We start from the raw sequence: 19,472 nt of genomic DNA, 5'->3' as shown, positions 1-19,472 counted from the left end.
GATCTTGAGATGCATTTTTCCATCCTTCAATTCACAAAAATTAATTTTTTTCCCCAGAATTACCGTTTCAGGAAGCATAGTCTTGGCAGTTGCAGGGCATTTTATTTCAATGATGCCATCACTACCAATGAGCCCATCAGGCGATGCTGCTAGAAATTGTATATTTTCGTCAGTGAAAAGTCCTGAAGGAATTATGACTAAGCCCACCTCCTGTTCCAGCTGAGTGACTGCATGAGGTTCGTTCTCAATTCCATATTTAGTTGCTTTGTTTCCAGAGAAGGTTGAATATAAAATAGATTGAACTGTTTTAGAGCGCGGTGTTGTTTCTCTCATTTGACATATTTTTCCGAAATTTGAAGCCGTCAGACGCTTTGCTCTTTCACATTTCCACAAGATACAGTGCCTTTGTCCAGTGGTTGATGACTGGATATCCTGAATTTTTTTGCTGTCACACTGCAGTCCTCTCAAAAATTCTTTTTTCTTTTCGTATTCTTCAGGATTCATGTCTGGTATCTGAGAAACATTGCCATAATGTGAGTCGTATGAAAAGTTAATTTTCTTGTTAGTATTTTTTGTGGGGTTTTCCAAGCGCCTCTTTTCTTCTTTTTTCAGTAGAAATTTTTTTTGCTTTTAAATATTTTTTTGAATATTCACCAGGACTGTGATTTGTGAATTTTTTGTGAATTTCGGCTTGTTCGTTACCATCTGCATTGCACGAAACAACGGAAAGTTCACTTCTGGTAAGGTATCCACCACAGAGAGAAAAGTTGACTCTTACCACTAACAAACTTTGCAACTGTATTATTAAAAGACTCAGCTCTATTTGTTGTCATGTTTTTCAAGAAACTTTCTGCATGATGAACTACCACATTATTTTCTGACATTATTTCATCCCACATGCCCATACTTTTCATACTTGGAACTATATTCTCTTCTGTGCTTCTAGAACCATCACAATAGTATTCTCGTTCACTGCACTTTGAATGGTCCCCGAATACATGAAATGGTCCATTGTGAATATAACTCCGTAATTCCTTTACACGTTCTTGTTCAGTTATTATTCCGACAGGGGAAAGAGGAGGAGAAGGGCCACTATCGCCCTGAGCAGTCAAGGCCTCCCCCCCCCTTCCTAGTCAAGGCGCCACGCCTCCGCGGCGGGAGAGATAGCAGCCGGCTGCCGGTACAGCTACAGAGGGCGCCACGAGGTGGCTAGCAGTTTCGCCCGTGCATACGTTTACCTTTATTGGTGCCTCAGAAGATTTTCCGCGGTGACATGCCTGTTTAAATGCAGGAATCAATGCAAGAAGGTACAGGGCGCGTCTGACTGGTGAGTTCCTTAAATTCTGACGGTTTTTACTGCACAAAAAAATAGGTTGAAAAGAGCCATTTTCGCGATATTGGCGGGGTCGCAAAAGTGTTAAGGTGGGTATGTGACAACTTAAATCCACCAGACCGACGTCGAATGTTCTTTTTACTCCTTTCCTGCCCAAACAAAAATTGAAAATCTCAAGTACTTTCTAAAGGAGAGATATAGAGATAAATGTCTGCAGTGGCTTCCTTCCATCGTCCAGACGGCGCCCTTAACAGGATACAAACGTGAGACAAACTGCAATGCAAACCGTCACAAAAGGGAAAACATAATGCAGGCTGCATCGCCGATGGAACCTGACACTTAAAGCTTGCATACTAGTACGCCCCACTGAACAGCTAGGAAAGATAACATTAGAGATGTACAAAGGTGACAAACATCCTCCTAAGCAAGCAAGCAAGCTAGAAACATATGCAAAAGGAGTGCCACCAAGAGGCCCAAAAGGTAGCGGCCGAAACAGAATTTAGAAAAAGCGCTATAAAGTAATACCTTAGTGTAGACCATATCCGAACGCACGGCCACCTCATGCATCTACAAACAACCGAACGATTACCTTACTTCGAAGCCATCGGGCTAGCGATAATCGAGCTCCGCAGGCTACACCCTAACATGCTTATAAGACTAAGGACTAAGCAGTAATGGCCGAAGCCAAGTTCGTGCACCAGCAATAAATATGGCGCAGATGGCGCTGTGATCGCGGTGGCGCTGGAGGGGAAGAAGGAGTGGGAACGAGGGGAAGGGTTGCTGATCCAACGGGCGCGCGCTAATCAAACTAAGGCGCCCGCTTCACATTAATAATTGGAATATTATTAAATATAGTGATTAATATAAAAATCCACTAATTGTGTATTTTTCAATTTTATTTAAATTCATTTAGGAGAATAATATTTAATGTAGTATACAATCCATAAAGTTAAAAAAAATTCAAAAGACATTAAAATTCCTTAAATAAATGTAATGTCTCAAAGGGAAGTAGCTGCTGGTAGTTAAAGTACAGTGATGTCGGCAGTGGGAGTGCTCACGGACGTGTCTGCAGGTGTGGAACTGCGTGGGGGTGGTCCGCTGCTCGTCGTTCCCGGAGGACGTCATAGACGTGGAGTTCCACGACACGTCCACTCACCACGCCCTGCACCTGAGCAACTCTGAGCAGCACAGTCTGGCCGCGCTCACCGAGCACGCTCTGGTGCTGGCGTGTGAGGGAGCGGAGGACCGCCCCAGGTGTGTGTCGGCGTGCGTGCTCTCTGCACTGTACTTCCGGTTATCTTGGCAGGCTTTGGAGTCTATGTGTTGTGATGTATGTTCAACAGTATTTTATAGGTTTGTGTGGTGATTCAGTTAAAACTAAACACTTTTTGTTCAACTTCCGGTTTGTGGCCATTTCCTGTTTCAGGATTTGAAGTCACAAGCATTGTCAATAATGTAGCTTATAGGCTAATGGCAATGAGATTTGATTGGTTCATGTGGGGGACATAGTCTGGTCATATGATGATTAATGGCTGTTGTTGAATAAAGAGTTACTATACCTAAGGGATCCGTATGTACTTGTGCCCTAGAGCAAACAAATGATTTCCACCTTCATCACCGTAGTGGTTTTGGAAGACGAGAATTTAGGTCTTAGTAAGGAAATTTTTGATTCTGTGCTATAATGCTGTAGTGCAATACAATGATCCTACTGCTGTAATCATGGCTGGGACTCTGAGTGAAGCTTGGAACACTAGACAAGTCATCTGGAAACTTGACACACGAGAGAGTTATCTGTGCGTAGGACACATGACTGACATGTGGCAACTGAGAGTTCCTCGTATAGCAGGTCTAATAATTTGCTCCGGCTGAGTCCAGGAATGGGTGGAATTTTCTCAGCTCTTGATGCGCATATTTTGCGCAGGTCTCTCTGTGGGATCTGTTTCAAACACTGGAAGACTAGTGAGGGTGATATACAGTATTTACTCGCATATAGGTCGCCATCGCATATAGGTCTCACCCATAATTTGAGGTCTTGAATTTGGTATTTAAGATTCCCCCCATATAGGTCACACCGGTAATTTAATGACGCGAACGGCCGGCGCGCCGTGCACGAAAGAGTTAACGGGTACTGTAAAACTCCACTACTACGAGAGCTGATAATGGCGTGATAAATTGTTGTAACAACAAGTAGTCGTAATAACCGAATATAGAAAATTGAATTCAAGTTAGATTACTGACTTCTTAAAATGCCTTAATTGTAGACTATAACTCGAAAACAGTGCTTTGTATTGAAAAAATGCACAGAATAAAAGTTTTAGTAAATTTAATTACGAATAAAAAAGGCCTGTTATGATTTTTTATATCTACAACGGTTTTCGTTTTAAACGTGCGATTGGTCTGACGCGTGAGGAAGTTCCCGACACAGATAAGATAGTGGCTGGGGAAACCATTGCTTCTCCCCTTCCCTTTTTCTACTTGTTTGCCATCCAGGTGCAACATCGCCCTTCGTTTACCTTTTTTTTTGGTGTTTACTGCGTGAACATTTTAAACAGTTTTTTTCCCCTTCGAAGATGCCATTTAAATCTTTCGTACTTAAGGAAGGGCCAACAAGGAAGCACTCGTAATTACCAGTTTAATTTAGGTAGTATAATTTACGTAGGCACTCTGAAGGTGCATTACAAAACTCGTAACTACGAATGTCTCGCAACAACCAGCACTCGCAGCAATGAGTTGTTACCGTACAATAAATGGAACAGCGGTAAACAAAATGGAACACCCTGCTTTCATGTGGCGTGTGGTCCAGGTTTCACCATATAGGCGCTTGTCATTGGTCCGACCTTGAATGGAATGTCCTAATTGGCCGTGTGGGAGGAAGGAATTTGAGCGTCCTGAAGATGCTGTGACGCCATTGTTTTATCTCGTTCAATTGTGTTAAGGTAGTAGAGTAATAACCAGAGTAATTTTTTTTTAAGTGATTTGCATTATGGAAAAGCGTAATTAATATTCGGCGGCGTACAAGTTGCGAGTGATTGTTTTTGCAGAAGAGAATGGGAATCGGGCCGCGGAACGGGCATTTTCTGTTAGTGAGAAACTTATTCGTGGCTGCAGGAAACAAAAGGACGACTTGAAAAACACTAATTCTATGAGGCGTGCGTTTAGAGGACCGAAACGTGGCAAGTTTCCTGAAGTTGACGTGCAAGTGACTCAGTACATTCGCGAATTACAGAACAATGCCGGCAGTGTTTCGTTAGAAATGATAATGTGCAAGGGGAGAGAGATAGCATGTGCACGGGGCATACCACACTGCAATTTCATAGCCAGTCGTGGGTGGGCAACCAGATTCATGCGACGTGAGAATTTTTCTCTTCGAAGGAGAACATCACTCTGCCAAAAATTGCTGAAGGACTTTGAAAACAAAGTGTTAGAATTCCACCACTTCGTTCTGTGGATGCGGCAAACAAATGACTACCTCCTCTCACAAATTCCAAATGCCGATCGAACGCCAGTTTTTTTCGACCTGCCACAGAACACAACAGTCAACGAGAGGGGGCAGTCAAGTGTGACTATCCGCACTACAGGAAATGACAGAATGCGTTGTACAGTAATGCTGGCAGTGACGGCCGACGGGCGAAAGTTGCCGCCTTATGTAATTTTTAAGCGCAAGACTCTGCCTAAGGGAGAGAAGTTTCCTCCGGGCATTCATGTCCGTGCTCAGGAGAAAGGTTGGATGGACGCTGAGCTCGTAAAGGATTGGCTTAAAATAGAGTCATGCGAGTATAGGCTTTTTAGGTTGAGTCGAGTTCGAGCGAGTATTCAAGAAATGTTTCGAGTTCAAGTTAAATTTGAGTTGAGTAGCAAAATCCATAAATATCCATTATTGATATATAACTGTCATGTTAAAAGACCAGCAAATATCAAGGCCCTATACAAATCTCGGGTGTGAGGATTCTCATTGCTGCAAATATTTTCATGGTCTTTAATAATTTTGTTTCTTTTGAAAATGCAGAGTATTATTAAAATTTACTTGTTAACAAATATATATATATATATATAAAGGCATGTTTTAATCACCGACACCGAGCAAAATTTTATTCAAAACCACAGCATAAGTGGAAAAGTATTTGTCAACATTCTTACCAGTCACCTAGCTGCAGGGTATATTAAGGATTTCCACTGTTCCAGGAAATTTTTGTAGTCATACAATAAATATCTTCAACTTTTTTTTAGAATAGTTATACTGTTTATATTTTAATATACATGTCTACGCCTGAACATAACTTAATATTTAAAAAAAAAAGACAGCAACATTTTACTATAGGAATGATCATAATTTTTGTAAAAGTCTTTCATGGAGAAACACCAGCTGTTCAATGTGTTCTGGAGCAAGGTTTTCTCTGTGTGTGGATACAGTGTTTCCAGTACATGAAAACAGTCTTTCACTGGCCACTTGTGTGGCAGGTATAGCCAGATAATGCTTTGCTACACCTTTCAATAAATGAAATCTTTGCTGGTATAATGGTTCGTTATATGAAATAAAAAGATGTTGCGCCAATTTTAGTTTTGTTTTGTTTTATTTTCAAATAGAATGCACAGATGAATCCAATCACTTTCAAAATACGTTGCTCACTCATTCCATTCGTACATTCGCCTGTCGAGAATTGCTCGCAGCTCGGGCGATGAAGATTAACGAAATAAACAAAAAAACAAACGTATTTTAAGTCCTTCAGTAAAATCTTACTGTAAGTACACGAAAATAGTGCGACCTCGAACAGGGCCGCACCCAGCAAAACCGAAATTCGCCATGAGTCAAACGCAGACGAAGGTAATCACAATTTCTAATTACTGTCCGAATGAAATAAAAAAAAATTAGGTTAACTTAATACTCGGCATGGCTCTGACCACCAACGTTAAATTATCTATCCCGCAACTTACTTCATGTTTGGCGAGAAGCCACTGAACGCGACCTACTGGTGCAGCGATCGACGGACGACTGGCGAAGTCATGTCACCGTTTCCTCCACGCAGGGAGGAGAAGTCACATGACCTCACTGACCAATTACATGCACGCTTCATTCAAACTTACAAATACAAGCCAATAAGAACACAGCAAAGATACAGTGAAAACGATATTCGTACATAGAAACAGGTACTTTACATTCTCCTTCTCTCTCCCACACCGTGAGACAACAGTTATCACTTAGTTCCCAGGCAGTGGGGGAATTCCCAACTTTATCTATCTCTGAGGGGAATTACTTCTCATGCCTCTCTTTCTAACCATCACACCAGACACAGTCCCGTGTGCTATAACTATTATGCAACACGTTAATGAAAATTAAGAACAGCAATCATAATACAAATTACTTTACAAAATTAAACTTATTTAGAAAAAAACTGAAAAAGTAGGCCAAAACAGGCAAAAATCTAGTACAGCGACTTATTTGTGAATAATTACATAAAAAATAGTAATGTTTGAAAATGTCTGTTTAATACAAGGTACATTCTTAAAATACATAGCAAGTGAAATATCACCCCTTAAATACATAAAAACGGTAAAATATCATTAGAAAGACTTTTTAAGAAATATTTACATGCATAAAAATAGTTTCAAAGAAAAATATTTAACTATAGTCGCCGCACGGTAAGTTCGTACTTTTGGGAAGAACTGTTGAAAAATGGAACTAAGAATATTTGGTTTACTATTGTGCAATTTGTTTGACAAATAAATAAACAAAATAGGACGACATAATTTATCAAGCTATTACGTTTCCGTACGTGTGTATGAATACTGAAATAATTTGTATTTGTTAATTTTATATGTAAGTTTTTAAACACGCGTGGCAACGATATTTATCGGTATGTTGGCTACACACTTGAAGAAATAGTTCCTTACTATGTAATTTTGAACAGCTGAAACAACGATAAATATTGCTTAAAATGTTTCACATATGTTTACTTCCAGATCCTGGAGTAATATTGTTTAATATATACGAAAGTTAAGTTATTTTGTTTACAGATGACGTTGCAAGCTGTTGCGGATGAATCACCTACGTAACTGTGTGTCGGCCCGAGCCATGTTGAACGCTTGTTTTTGTTTGCTCAAAACGACTTCTGATTTTCTGAAAACATCCAGTGTATTTGTGTACTAATTAATTTTCTAATTTTAAAGGGTTGTCTTAGTTGTAACTTGTAGTGAACTATTGCTTTTACAGTGTAACTTTGTGTTAGTTATTACGGTTTGTTAGGTTATTGAAATGAATGTATGTAAAGAAGGAGGCAGCACGATATTATCAACGTGGCACGAAGAGTTACGATGTTAATAAATACAGGTCAACTGGAACAGGGTGATGTCGCAGAAATGACAGCATTTCTTCTAGATCTGGGCGTCACGACCGTGAAAAAGTGAGTGACTAATTAACACGTTATGAAAGTATGTGCGTGAAAACGTTCCGTTAGGTTGGGGCGTGTTTGTAAAATAGTGTAAAAGTACCTTCCTCGCAGCTTTCTTGTTTTGAATGTCGGGCAAATTACAAACAGACACGTTCTTATATTTTCGGTTATATATTAGGTAATGTCCCACAAGCAAAACATATTAAATGTAAGGGCATGTACACAGATACTAACCTAACATAACCTATCCTCAACCAACATAATGTAACCTAACCCAACCCAAATGAGGTTTATTTACATGAAATTAGGTTTGGTAAATTTTGGTTAGGTTAGGAAACATAATTGTCAATAATTATAATGCATTTTAAAAAACTTGCGTAGAGATTCAACTCTACGTAGGTTGTTGTCATGACTTTTTGTTAACACCTGTAACCATAAAAAGATACAGCATTTGAATATATGCTCAGGGTAAATGTGCTAATGTATGCTTTTTAATTACAGGTGTTCTGGATAACGTGTTTAGTGATATGTAATTTCTCTGCTGTGTTTATATGTGATTCTTAAACATTAGTTTCATTACAGGATGTAACATAATATTGATGGTAGTGATAATTTATTGCTGAGTTTCGATTTATTTAATATATTTATTTTATTACAGATTCTTAAGTTAATTTTTTATGGCAACAATTTCTTTTCTGCATTGTACATACTTAAGTGATATAGTTTTTATATGAGACAAACCACATAGACACATAAAAATACACACTTACAGAAATGTTTAATGTATAACTTAGAATTTGAATTTAAAATTTATTCTGCTTGATAGAAAATAATGCCTCTAATTACAAAACACATGTTGGTTAGCCATAACCTTTAACCGATACTTGACTTGGTTCGTAGTGCCAGAAAAGTGTTACTAACTGGTTATTTTCTATTCACAAATGACCTCTCGATGTAATGGCAGTGATGTGCCTGGCACTCACGGCTTTAGGAAACTAACAGTTTACATAGCTACCTCATACTGAATAATTTCTTAAAGTTAAATTCTTCATAAATGATACTGACATAATTTTCATGCTTTCAACCATAGCACTTTGTGATATAGTAATCTCGAAGCAGCAAAATTTCTTTAGTAAAACTTAACATCAATTTTTATAGATATTATGTGAAGACACAGCACCACGCTGGGTTTAAACTCTAAACTATAAAAATTTGCTTAGAATTTTTTATATTTAATATTTGAATTATTAAACATGGTGTTATGACATTTTCTACTGACATTTAACCAATTATAAAAATTGCAGTGTAATTTTATTATCCATTAATTACATCCCTATTTGACAGTTACCCAACCAAAACATTGCCATGTGGTAGTCACATGGTTTTCCACATGGCAATGTTATTGTTGATGTTTGGCCGAAGGATACATAGTCACCTTGAAAATAGATCCCAGCTTGAAGCAGGGCTTCCTAAAAGTATGAACTTACCGTGCTGCGACTATAGGAGGGTAGGGGTTTTGCAACATTACACTGGTTGCTGTGCCACCATTGACAGACATTGTCAGTTCTGTCAATTACTGGTTCAGAAATAAAGTTTTTAAGCTGATGTTGTGCTTCATCATAAAGTGTCCCTGTAAAAAAAAAAAAATCAAATAAAATGTATCTCTTATTTTAGTTATTTTAGATTTATGCTGCTATACATAAAACATTTCCACTTTTTAAAGTGGTATGAAATATGGGTTAAATTTTGACAAAAGGTAATTTAAAATAAGAAAATTATCTTGAGTCAATTTTTTGTTGGAAATTCATTGAATTTTATGTGAACAATATTTAAACTAAGATAGTGTGACTAAATGTATAGGACTTTTATTGCACATTTAGTACCTGCTGAAGCAGATTAATGTATGTGCTTCATCGTGTCAAATGCAGACCAAAGATTGTGGTTGTCTTTGTCAATGGTAGATGAAGAACTGGGCTGCTGTTCACTGACGGACTGCGTTGTATGAGCAGAACTAGTATTATTCAATTCTTGAATTTCTTTTGAAATCTCATGCAGTCCAAGAGTAACTTCATGGCTCTCGAGCAACACAGACTTAAACCTAGGGTCTAACAGCATAGCATTTCTAGACAACTTACAGCGTTTGTAGTCTGGAAATCTTGACATGATACTATTTTTCAGCTGTTTTGCAAACATAAGGCCTTCCCCACTTTCTCCTGCTGCAATATGCTTGTTGATTACATTCAATATTCCATGCAGGACTGGAATTCTCAGAGACATTGTAGGTTGTTCGTCGACACACATTTAATTGGTAGCATGGTTTATAGGCTGTAGTACTGTTATGATACCAGCAACCATTTTCCACTGTTTGGCAGACTAACCATCTCTTCCATGTTGTATCAGATCTGCCATTACAGGTGCCTATATCACATGTAAAATTAAATCCATCAGAAACTATATCAACGTTCCTTTAACTTCCTTAAGGGGGGGGGGAGGAAATCGTAACTCTTAACACACTTGCTTGCTTTAACTTATAATTGGCGAAAGGCATTAATCACAATTCCTCTTAACTTAATAACATACTTTAATAGGCATGTGCGAAGGTCTCTTTATAAATGTGAAGCGAAGTCGAAGCGAAGCTTATATTGTGCGAAGGAATGTCGAAGGAAAATCAAAGTCAAAGGATTTGAAATAACATAATTTTTAATATAAAAAAATTGTTACTTATGTTTCATTATGATTATATAGACTAAAGAAAATTCCATTGTACCAAACATCTTCAAAAAATGTATGTATACAACATAAGTACTGTTAAATGTATTAATCCACAGGAAAAATGAGTACTTTTCATTTATTTAAAATTTGTAAAATTCATTCATCTGGTTTTCATTAGTAAAGTTAAATTCCACCTGGCTTTGAAGCGTGCGAGCCAGCCATTTGAGGCTTGAAAATTGTCAATTCCAAGCCTTAGTGCCTCCATTCGTGCTTTTTCTTGCAGTGGTGTGCCCGAGATGGGTATGTTATTAGAGCGTGCTTGCACAATACAATCAAAAAGATTTTTGTCAAGGTCACTATTGATACATTTGCTATATCTTTTCCTCTTCTGGTGCAGTTTTGCAGCATTTTCTTCAATATTTGCTCTGTCTTTCATTTTTGTGGACAGAGTTGTAGGTGCAACATTAAAGCGTTTTGCAACATCACACTTTTTCTTGCAGTTGTCAACAGCTGTAAGAATCTCTAGTTTTTTTGCAATGCTGATACCCACTAGACATCTGCGAATTGTGATTTTTCTGTTCGAATCGAATTCGAATCGAATTTCAAAAAAATTCACGAGTTTCAAATTTTTTTCGAATCAAATTTGGGAATATTTATAAAAATAACATAGATCATTAAAAATTTTTAACATACCACCTTGTCACATAATTCACAGTTTAAATCAAGTAACTAAAATTAAAGTGAGACTATATTGAAGTGCACAACCAGATTCTTTAAAATTAAAAAAAAAAAAAATTAAAAATTATATGTCTATAGCACTAACATAAATCACTTCGCAAATTATTTCAAATTGTCATGGAGAAATGTGAGTTCACCGACATGGTGCGGCAACAACAATTCTCTGCGGCTGGTAACTATGTTGCCTGCTGTAGAGAAAACTCTCTCACTTGCCACCTTATTTAGCATGTTTGACTTTCAAGGATAAAAATATTAATAAAAATTTCACAGCATAAGGAAGTGGTACAAAAATAAAATATATTAAATATACCGTTTTTATCGTGTAAGCATTGCACATTTTATTCTAAAATCAAGTTTATAATTTAGGGGTGAGACCGTGGGTTCACTCTTAGCTGAGTTTTGAAATATACAAACACCGTCGTATCACTGCGCCGCGTCAGCAAGTGATAGGCTGAATTAATCTTGCGCGCCAAGCACTAGTTGCAACACACTAACTTCAGTACAGTCGGTGCTAATAAAATAACGGAGAAGTAATATAACAGGAAGCACCGTAGCACTTTGTTCAGCGTAGGTGGTTCATTTGCGAAGAAAAAACTATGCACTTTACGCCTAATAGCCGTCTTTACAAAATCATCACAAGTTTTGATAACAGGATACTCAAGTTTCCTTTTCTTCCCGGGAGTTGTTAATGTCCCAGTGTCATGTAATTCTTTCCTTGCACGAAGCACACTGCTCTTCGAAACACTCGTAAAGTCCGCAGTTAAACTCGCGATATCGTTCACACAACAATCCGGATATTTGTCTGAAAATGTTTTAAAAACATTCAACACAATAGTTTTCTGTGCACTTTTCAAAGGCTTTTCCGTTCTGTGCTTTACAAAACTCAGTCCGGCGTCAGCCATAACAAACCGTGCGCGCGCGAATCCTAAATACAGTTGTTGCGCCGGGCATCAACTGTACACGCGGCGTCTGCTAACATAATTGTAAGTAAATACTTGCTGACACATTAAACTGTATTGGATATTAATGGTGAAACGCTATAATGCTATATAACAACAATTGTTATAAAAAAGGCAGTGTAAAAATACTTACAAATGGTACGTAACCAAGGAACTATTTTTTGCGCACAAATAATGTGCGCAGCGGCCGGCAGCCAATGAAAATGTTTGTTTACAAGCGGCTTTGTTTATTCCAAAACTCAGGTAAATGTGAACGGAGAATACTATTATGCAAAAAAAAATGTAAAGTAATTCATAAAAACAAAACCTATTCGTGGAAAGTACGTTTATTTAAAAAGTAGACTTTGTGAAAGCAAGCTAAATAATTTAAATTAATGAGTGATGCAATAAAACCATTTTATTCAACGTAAAAAAAAAAAAAAGAAACCCATAACAAGAACGTGATTTGTAACTATACGCATAACGATCGTGCGGGTTAACTCGGTTCCTGACAGAGCGCGCGCGTGCATGCAGTCTGCGCGCTCTCCATAAGGTAATACAGGAATCAACACAACCAAACTGGCGCTGCTTACGTTTCTTTATGCGGTATAAAGCGACTCCCGAGACGTTAAAGATGAAGTTTTTAACTTTTAAAAAGTCTTTAAAACACGATTTACACATCAGATTACTTTGTAATAAGATTAATAAAGTTATCAGAACGAACGGCGTAAACTGCGTAAAGCAATAGGCGCGTTGTAAACAACGGGAATTCATTGCATTACATCAAATTAAGTTAAAACGGGACAGAAATAAAATGGTTAAATAACGTGAAAACGTAAATAACGGTGACGTAAATAAGGGGTTTCGATGTATAATTTTTTGTAAGTGGAAGATGTAATCGCCCATTTACATTTCTTTTAAAAATGGGGGAGGGGGATGTCTTATATTAGTGTACCCGGGCCAGATTTTCCAAGTCGAATTATTGTAAAATGAATTCGATTCGAAATTACGAATCGAATATCAAAAAATTCGAACTCGGATTCGGAAATTTTGAATATTCGCAGAACCCTAATACCCACACGCTTTTGGGTACTCATAACTTCTACGGGTAGGCCTACCTACATATGCTGCCGTAATACACTTAATATTAAAATATAAACAGGTTATCCACGTCGTCACGTCGCCATTAAACAAGCTTCACGGCACGTCACAAAATGTTCACTAGCGTCGGAAACTGTGTGCCACTAGATCTGTTAAATAAATGTTGGATACGTATTACATTTGTGTACGATTGCGAAAGATGCTCAATCTGAAATGATGTTTACAAACAAATTATAGGTTAGGTGATCCTAACAGAAAACAAACGGTAACAAAAAAGCATTAGTAGTCGTTGGCCATCGTATAATCCATGTTTTATGTACCTAGCCAGATATGGCCGCCATCGGCCAATATCCATTGCTACAAATTCAAATGCAAAAATACACATTTTGTAGGATAAATATTATAATTGAATCTTTTTTTCTTAATTGAAAATGTTAAGCGTTTTTTATTTATAACTCTTGATTATTCCGCATAAATCTTATGTTGCTACACCAATCACACAAAACACTGACATTTTTTTTTATACGAATGAAATTTCTATCCGCATGGTTACCAGCACTGCAACTGCCATTTTACTCAACGAAATAAAGAAAAAGTCTGTAAACAATTTCCACAAGACCTGTCGTTAAACAAAGCTATATAATTGTGAATGAAATGAGAAAATGTTTAATATTTTGTGTATTAATATCGGCAAAACAATACGTGTTAGCGAGAAATTACCGTCCAGGGCTTTGAAAAACGTACGTTATATATTTAGCATGCCTATTAATTTGCATGGCGTTTCAAGGGACCGGCGGCTTTATTCGTTATACTGGATTGTATGTTAACAAGAGGGACGTACTAGGGAGAATTTGCTGTATACATAAACGGGAAATTACCTGCCACAAATATATTTTGGCAGTATAGATGTATTGATCCAAATAGTGGGCCAAACGTTTCTGGCAATAATCTTCGACTTTTCCACTCGAAGTTTATTTTTGTCGAAGTCAAAGTCGAAGGAAAAAAATAGCTTCAATTCGACTTTGAATACTCGAAGCTTCGCACACCCCTATACTTTAATGTACCTAGGATCGAAGTGAATAGGTTCGTCATCCTTACAGGTTGTCTGGGCAGCGATCAACTAAAGGAGATTTTGAAAAATAACTTAATGCTAAATTAAAATGATTTTATTTTTTAACTTAAAGAACATTTTCAAAGCGGGATTAAAATTTACGACAACAATCTCTTCATTACTTGACTACTGAACGACCATACAAGAGAGAGAGAGAACTTCACTAAGCTCTTCCCTAATCCTTCCGAATACATACCTGCCAACTTTTACGGATGGTCCGTAAGTTTTACGGATTTTAATACTATTTTACGGTTTTACGGACGTCTTTAATATCTTACGGATTTATTTTTCCGTGGTGGTTTATTACCATTCACTGTACCGGCCATGTATACCTGCCAACTTTTACTGTACCGGCCATGTTACCGACGCACCGACGGAAGGCGGGATGAAAACAAAACAAGAGATGGTTATTTGTATATGGTTTGGACTGGTCTACGTTTGTTTTCCACTTAACGCAACAAAAAAGTGCTTCCTTAAACGGAGGAACGGACCACAATTGTGACGTCAGCCCTACCTCCTTGGTCTGTTCCTTGTTCCTTATATTATTTCCAAAATGGCTGACTATTGTTCGTAGTTCCAATGTAGTGCTGCGCAACCGTTTTTTTTTTTCGTTTGTATTTACGTGATGGGAACCATGAGTAAGCTAGCCAACAAGAAATATATTCAGACTTACCGTGCTGCGTATAACAACGAATTCTCGTGTATTCTGAAATCGCAAAAAGGAGAAACTTTTGTGTTTTGCGCAGTGTGCCGGTGTGATTTTAGTATTGCTCATGGAGGTAGGTCCGACATAACTACACACGTTAAGAGTCCTAAGCATAGGAAAAACGTGCTTTCTGAGGAATAAAATAAGAAGATTGATAGCTTTTTCACCAGTACTGCACACATGGGGTTGGAAGGCACTGTTGATGTCAAGTGGGCTGAATTATCAAGATTTCGTGGAGTAGATGGCTTCCTGAAGTATAACAGACTGTCAAATGCTATCAATTCTGTCAATCCCCCACAGTAATTCAGAATGTGAACGCATTTTCAGTATGGTAAAATAAACAGAACCCAATTTAGGTCCTCCATGTCATCTAAAACTTTGCAGTCTATTTCTGTGTTGAAATCAAGGAATTGTGTTTGTTATGAACAAAGATTTACCTCAGATTTATTAGGTAAAGCAAAGAAGGCAACTGCTGCACATTCTAAGTCTTAAAATTGCATCAAGGATGATAATCAGGAGATGACTGAAATATGTAACAAACATGTGATATAGCAAGGTATGCAGGGCTAGATTTTAAGGAATATTTTAACCTGCCCAACGGACAGGTGTAATCGATAATTTTCCTGTCCGCCATCCAATTTGCCTGTCCACTGTTTAACCCAAATAAAAAAAAAATTCAAAGTCGCTGAAAAAGTGGGAAAAAAAGATTTTTGCTATATTTTGCACCTATTTTTATCACACACTTAACATCCTTATTTAATCATTTTCAGACGAGTCACTGTCTGAGTCACTGCACGAATTACTTGGCTGATTCTGTCTTGAACATCTTCGATAAGGAGGCTGAAAGGGTCGACGTTTTCTCTGAACATTATGATACCAGAGATTTATTGCTGGTGCTGGATCAAACTCACTTTCAGAAGGTGACTGTATTTGAACACGCATGAGGGCAGACAGTGTATCATCATTTAGACAGTTTCGCCAGTCTGTCTTTATAGACTTCATGAGCGAGAACCCTCGCTCAGAATCTGCAGTGTGAGCTGGCAGGGATAGCACAAGATCAATGAGAGAGAGTACATTTTCATACTCAGTGTGGTATTTGAGATTGATATCACTCCAATTTGCTTTGGTTACTGGATTATACAGCTGGTAAACTGTGGTCTTTAGACTTGTCCATTCCAATTCAATCATTTCACACTTTACTCCATTATTCACAAGGGAGGGAGAAAAAAAGTGTATCAACCTAACGATGCAAGTGTCACCAAACTCTGGCTGAATGCTTGTAGGCCACGTTTAAAAACCACAAATTTGTAGCAGTCAGTAATTCACAGAGTCCAGTTTTCTTATCTCCAAGGCAATATTCTAAATTTTCAACAATTGCATTTATAACAGCTGTTTTCTTGGGTGTCTGCAAAGGAGCTCCTTTCAACTGCTTAGCTTCATCATCAATTAATTTGTTGCATGCACGGAGATGAAAGCCATCTTTGTTACAGAGCTTCTGCAACATGGTGTTTCTGCTACAGTCAAATAAGGATGTTGCAAAAGTTGTGAAAAGTAACTCAAAATGGAGGTTACATCGCAAAAGAAGTGAATATACTGAAAAAATTCCAAATTGTTCAGTGCATCTTCAATAAATTTGCATGAACCAGCAGTTGATGCATTACACGTTGATTCCTGGCGTAAATTTTTTGCAGTGAGGATAAGTGCAGGAACAATCTTGAGCACATTTGTCAAGGCTCGTTTGGTGTGAGAAACCCAACGAGTGCCTCCAACTCTGGTAGGTACGCAGAACTTGATTCTCAGAGTTTCACGATATTTTTTCAAGATCGCTCGGTGCACTGGACTGTGGTGGAAGAATGCATATAATTTCTTCAATAAATTTTCTACTTTAAGATTCAATGGTGTTTCAGAAAGTGCAGCCTTCAATGCGAGTTCAAGATAGTGTGCTAGACAATGTATAGCAACCAAATTGGGCTGAATTGATTGCTTCAATTTGGTACTAACTCCATTATGCAATCCTCGCATAACTGCTCCACCATCACTTGCAAAGCCTACCAAATGCAGCTTTAAATCTGAAATGGTGAACCCACAATACTCATTTAAAACACACAATATGCAGTCATAAATCAGGGCTGCATTAGGCCTTTCTACATGTTTAACACCTACAAACTTACAATGTATTACCCCTTTAACAGCAAACCTTACATAAACAATGACCTGTTCTTGTACAGCACTGTCTGTAGACTCATCACACATTACTGAAATATATGGTGCACTTCTTAAGGTATTTTCCAATTCCTGGCGTTCTATTTCTGCAATGGAACCCAGAAATTCTTTGCACTTCTTGTCAGTGCGGTAAGTATTACCAACATCCAGGCCTTTCTTTGTGTCAAGTATACACTGCCAAAGAAAGTCTGTGAAAGGTCGCCCATGTTTAGTCAGGGCATGAGACGTACGAAACAGTATTTCCAGTTTAGTGAAAACATCCTTTTGAATACTTTGTAAGGTCATCTCTGCTTAGGATTGTCCAGGTTTTGTTAGTATTGCATCTTCCATATCTTGAGACTTGTTGTGGGCACTGCTTGTAGCATGCGACGTTAGGTTTTCCTTGCGAAAACTTGAGCAGCCCGTAACAAAAACTGATCCAGATGATTTTGAATGCGTTTCGCAGACTTTGCAAAACATTTGTTTTGTTTCTGTGTCGTAACGAAGCCAAAGAAACTCAGAACACCAAGACGTTAAAAAGGTATGGGACCGGGCGATTTTGTCATATTTAACATTATATTCTGACTTGTCTTCGTCCGTTTTTCTTTTCTTTTCTGGTGGTTTTGAAGCACCAGTAATGAATTTCCACATTGTGTAACGCAGTTAATTAAATACTTAAACAATCGCGGTGACAATATAAACTGTAAAAGATTACAGTGTCCTCTGTAAACAAGTAATGTATATTTTTTGATGCAACAGTTGACAGGCGAGTTTTCAAGCAGTCGCAGTCACTGCGGCCACTGTCAGCTGCATCTGGAGTACGCCGTGAAATGTTAACAACGCGAAAACGCTTTTCTGTTAACAAACTATGTTAAAGTAGAGCAAGGAATTAGTAAAGTCGTGATTTATAAAGACAATAAATTTAAAAATTATATTTTGAAAGTATACAACGGTAAATTACGTAATTGTTGGCTGCACTGCAACAAAATTAATATTAAAACATGGCAACAAAAACAAACATCATCGGTGTGAGACGTTTTGCATCTCTAGCATACGAATACGACTATGTTACGTGAATCATGACGTGAACGTAAGATTTTAAGAATTATGATTCAGAAGATTTCAGCACGGTTTGTACATAACTTACTTTTTTTTCCCCCGTGGTATACAATAGCCAGAGTCGTCCGTCACAAAAGAGCAGCCATTATTGTTTATTTATAGATATTGTCAAAGACGTTTTATTTGCGGTCGCTGTCGCATAAATGTTATTAATCACCTCTGCTGCATTAGTGTGTGCGAATAACCTCGGCGTCACAAGTTGCACCTGTTCACCGGACAGTTGCCTTTTTTATTTTGCCTGCCCGGACGAGATTTTTCCTATCCCGGGCAGGCGGACAGGCGCTAAAATCGAGCCCTGAAGGTATGTCTTTAAGTAATCTTGTTTAGTGAATACTATTGCTTTTGTTTTGTAATTGATCATTTTGTTTTTCATATGCATGCTGTGTAAATTGGCACATTCTGGATAGGTTTAGTTTCCCAGTACATTTACAATATTGACTGTATGAGGTTTTAATTCTAGGCCATCGATATGCCCTTCATGTCATTAGTAAATTAGCAGAAACCAAATGGAATATAAAAATAGAAAATAATTGCACATAAAGCATATAAAAAATTGCAGCATATGATTTACGATACATTTTCCCAATTTAAAAGTTTTCTTGATGACCAAACTAAAAAGTTGGTAGGTATGCAAATACATCATAATTGATAATTAAAATTAAAAACAAAGATAATGCAATACTCACATTTTCCCAATAAGCATTTCTTGATCGTTTACTTTAAAAACTAACGTAGGGGCCTCACTTGCCCTTGACAACCTGAACGAACATTACATTTTCAAAACTATGACACTAACGACTCGTGACCCCTGACGAGGGCCCTAGCCTCCGCCAGAGTGAGCTTAATGACGATTACATTATAAACTAACTTAAACTACATTACGAACTAAATGACTCGTTACCACAGGTGAGTGCCATAGCCTCCGCCTGAGTGAGCTTGAAGACGATTACATACCGAACAAACTTAAACTAAGCAACTCGTTACCACTCACTTGCACTTAAATTCGCGTGCACCGCCGTGTCTAGCATAACAAACGCTCGTTATTGAAGCCAAATTTACTAAACAACTAACTTGGACATCTGGGAAGGCTACCCCCCTCTACCCCGACGTGCAAGCCACACTGCGC

General features: G+C 37.8%; 2 protein-coding genes across 12 annotated transcripts in view; one reads left to right on the top strand and one right to left on the bottom strand.

Moving 5' to 3' along the window:
• The window catches only part of LOC134535754 (WD repeat and HMG-box DNA-binding protein 1), a 291,056-nt gene that overhangs the window by 106,319 nt on the left and 165,265 nt on the right, over nt 1-19,472 (top strand). For all 8 annotated transcript variants that reach the window (XM_063374986.1, XM_063374990.1, XM_063374984.1 and 5 more), the window contains one exon: nt 2,406-2,587. In XM_063374986.1, the coding sequence (XP_063231056.1) occupies nt 2,406-2,587 (182 nt within the window). The remainder of the gene's footprint in view (nt 1-2,405; nt 2,588-19,472) is intronic.
• LOC134535757 (E3 SUMO-protein ligase KIAA1586-like) lies at nt 596-17,762 on the bottom strand. 4 transcript variants are annotated; one of them, XM_063374994.1, is made up of 2 exons: nt 9,603-17,762; nt 596-9,349 (listed from the first exon to the last, which is right to left on the bottom strand). In XM_063374994.1, exon 1 carries the CDS (start codon nt 17,531-17,533, stop codon nt 16,472-16,474), a length of 1,062 nt encoding a protein of 353 aa, XP_063231064.1. In that variant the 5' UTR covers nt 17,534-17,762; the 3' UTR covers nt 596-9,349; nt 9,603-16,471. The 4 variants fall into 4 exon arrangements, with proteins under 4 accessions (XP_063231064.1, XP_063231065.1, XP_063231066.1 ...); XM_063374995.1 differs by having other exon boundaries at nt 9,855-17,762; XM_063374996.1 differs by having other exon boundaries at nt 11,311-17,762.

The sequence above is a fragment of the Bacillus rossius genome, chromosome 10 (assembly GCF_032445375.1).
Source record: "Bacillus rossius redtenbacheri isolate Brsri chromosome 10, Brsri_v3, whole genome shotgun sequence".
Lineage (NCBI taxonomy): Eukaryota > Metazoa > Arthropoda > Insecta > Phasmatodea > Bacillidae > Bacillus > Bacillus rossius.
The sequence above is the reverse complement of the archived record's forward strand: the minus strand, read 5'-3'. Positions and strand labels throughout refer to the sequence as shown.

Excerpts from the sequence above, each read along its gene's own strand:
- LOC134535757 (XM_063374994.1), bottom strand. The coding sequence starts at position 17,533 with ATGACCTTACAAAGTATTCAAAAGGATGTTTTCACTAAACTGGAAATA.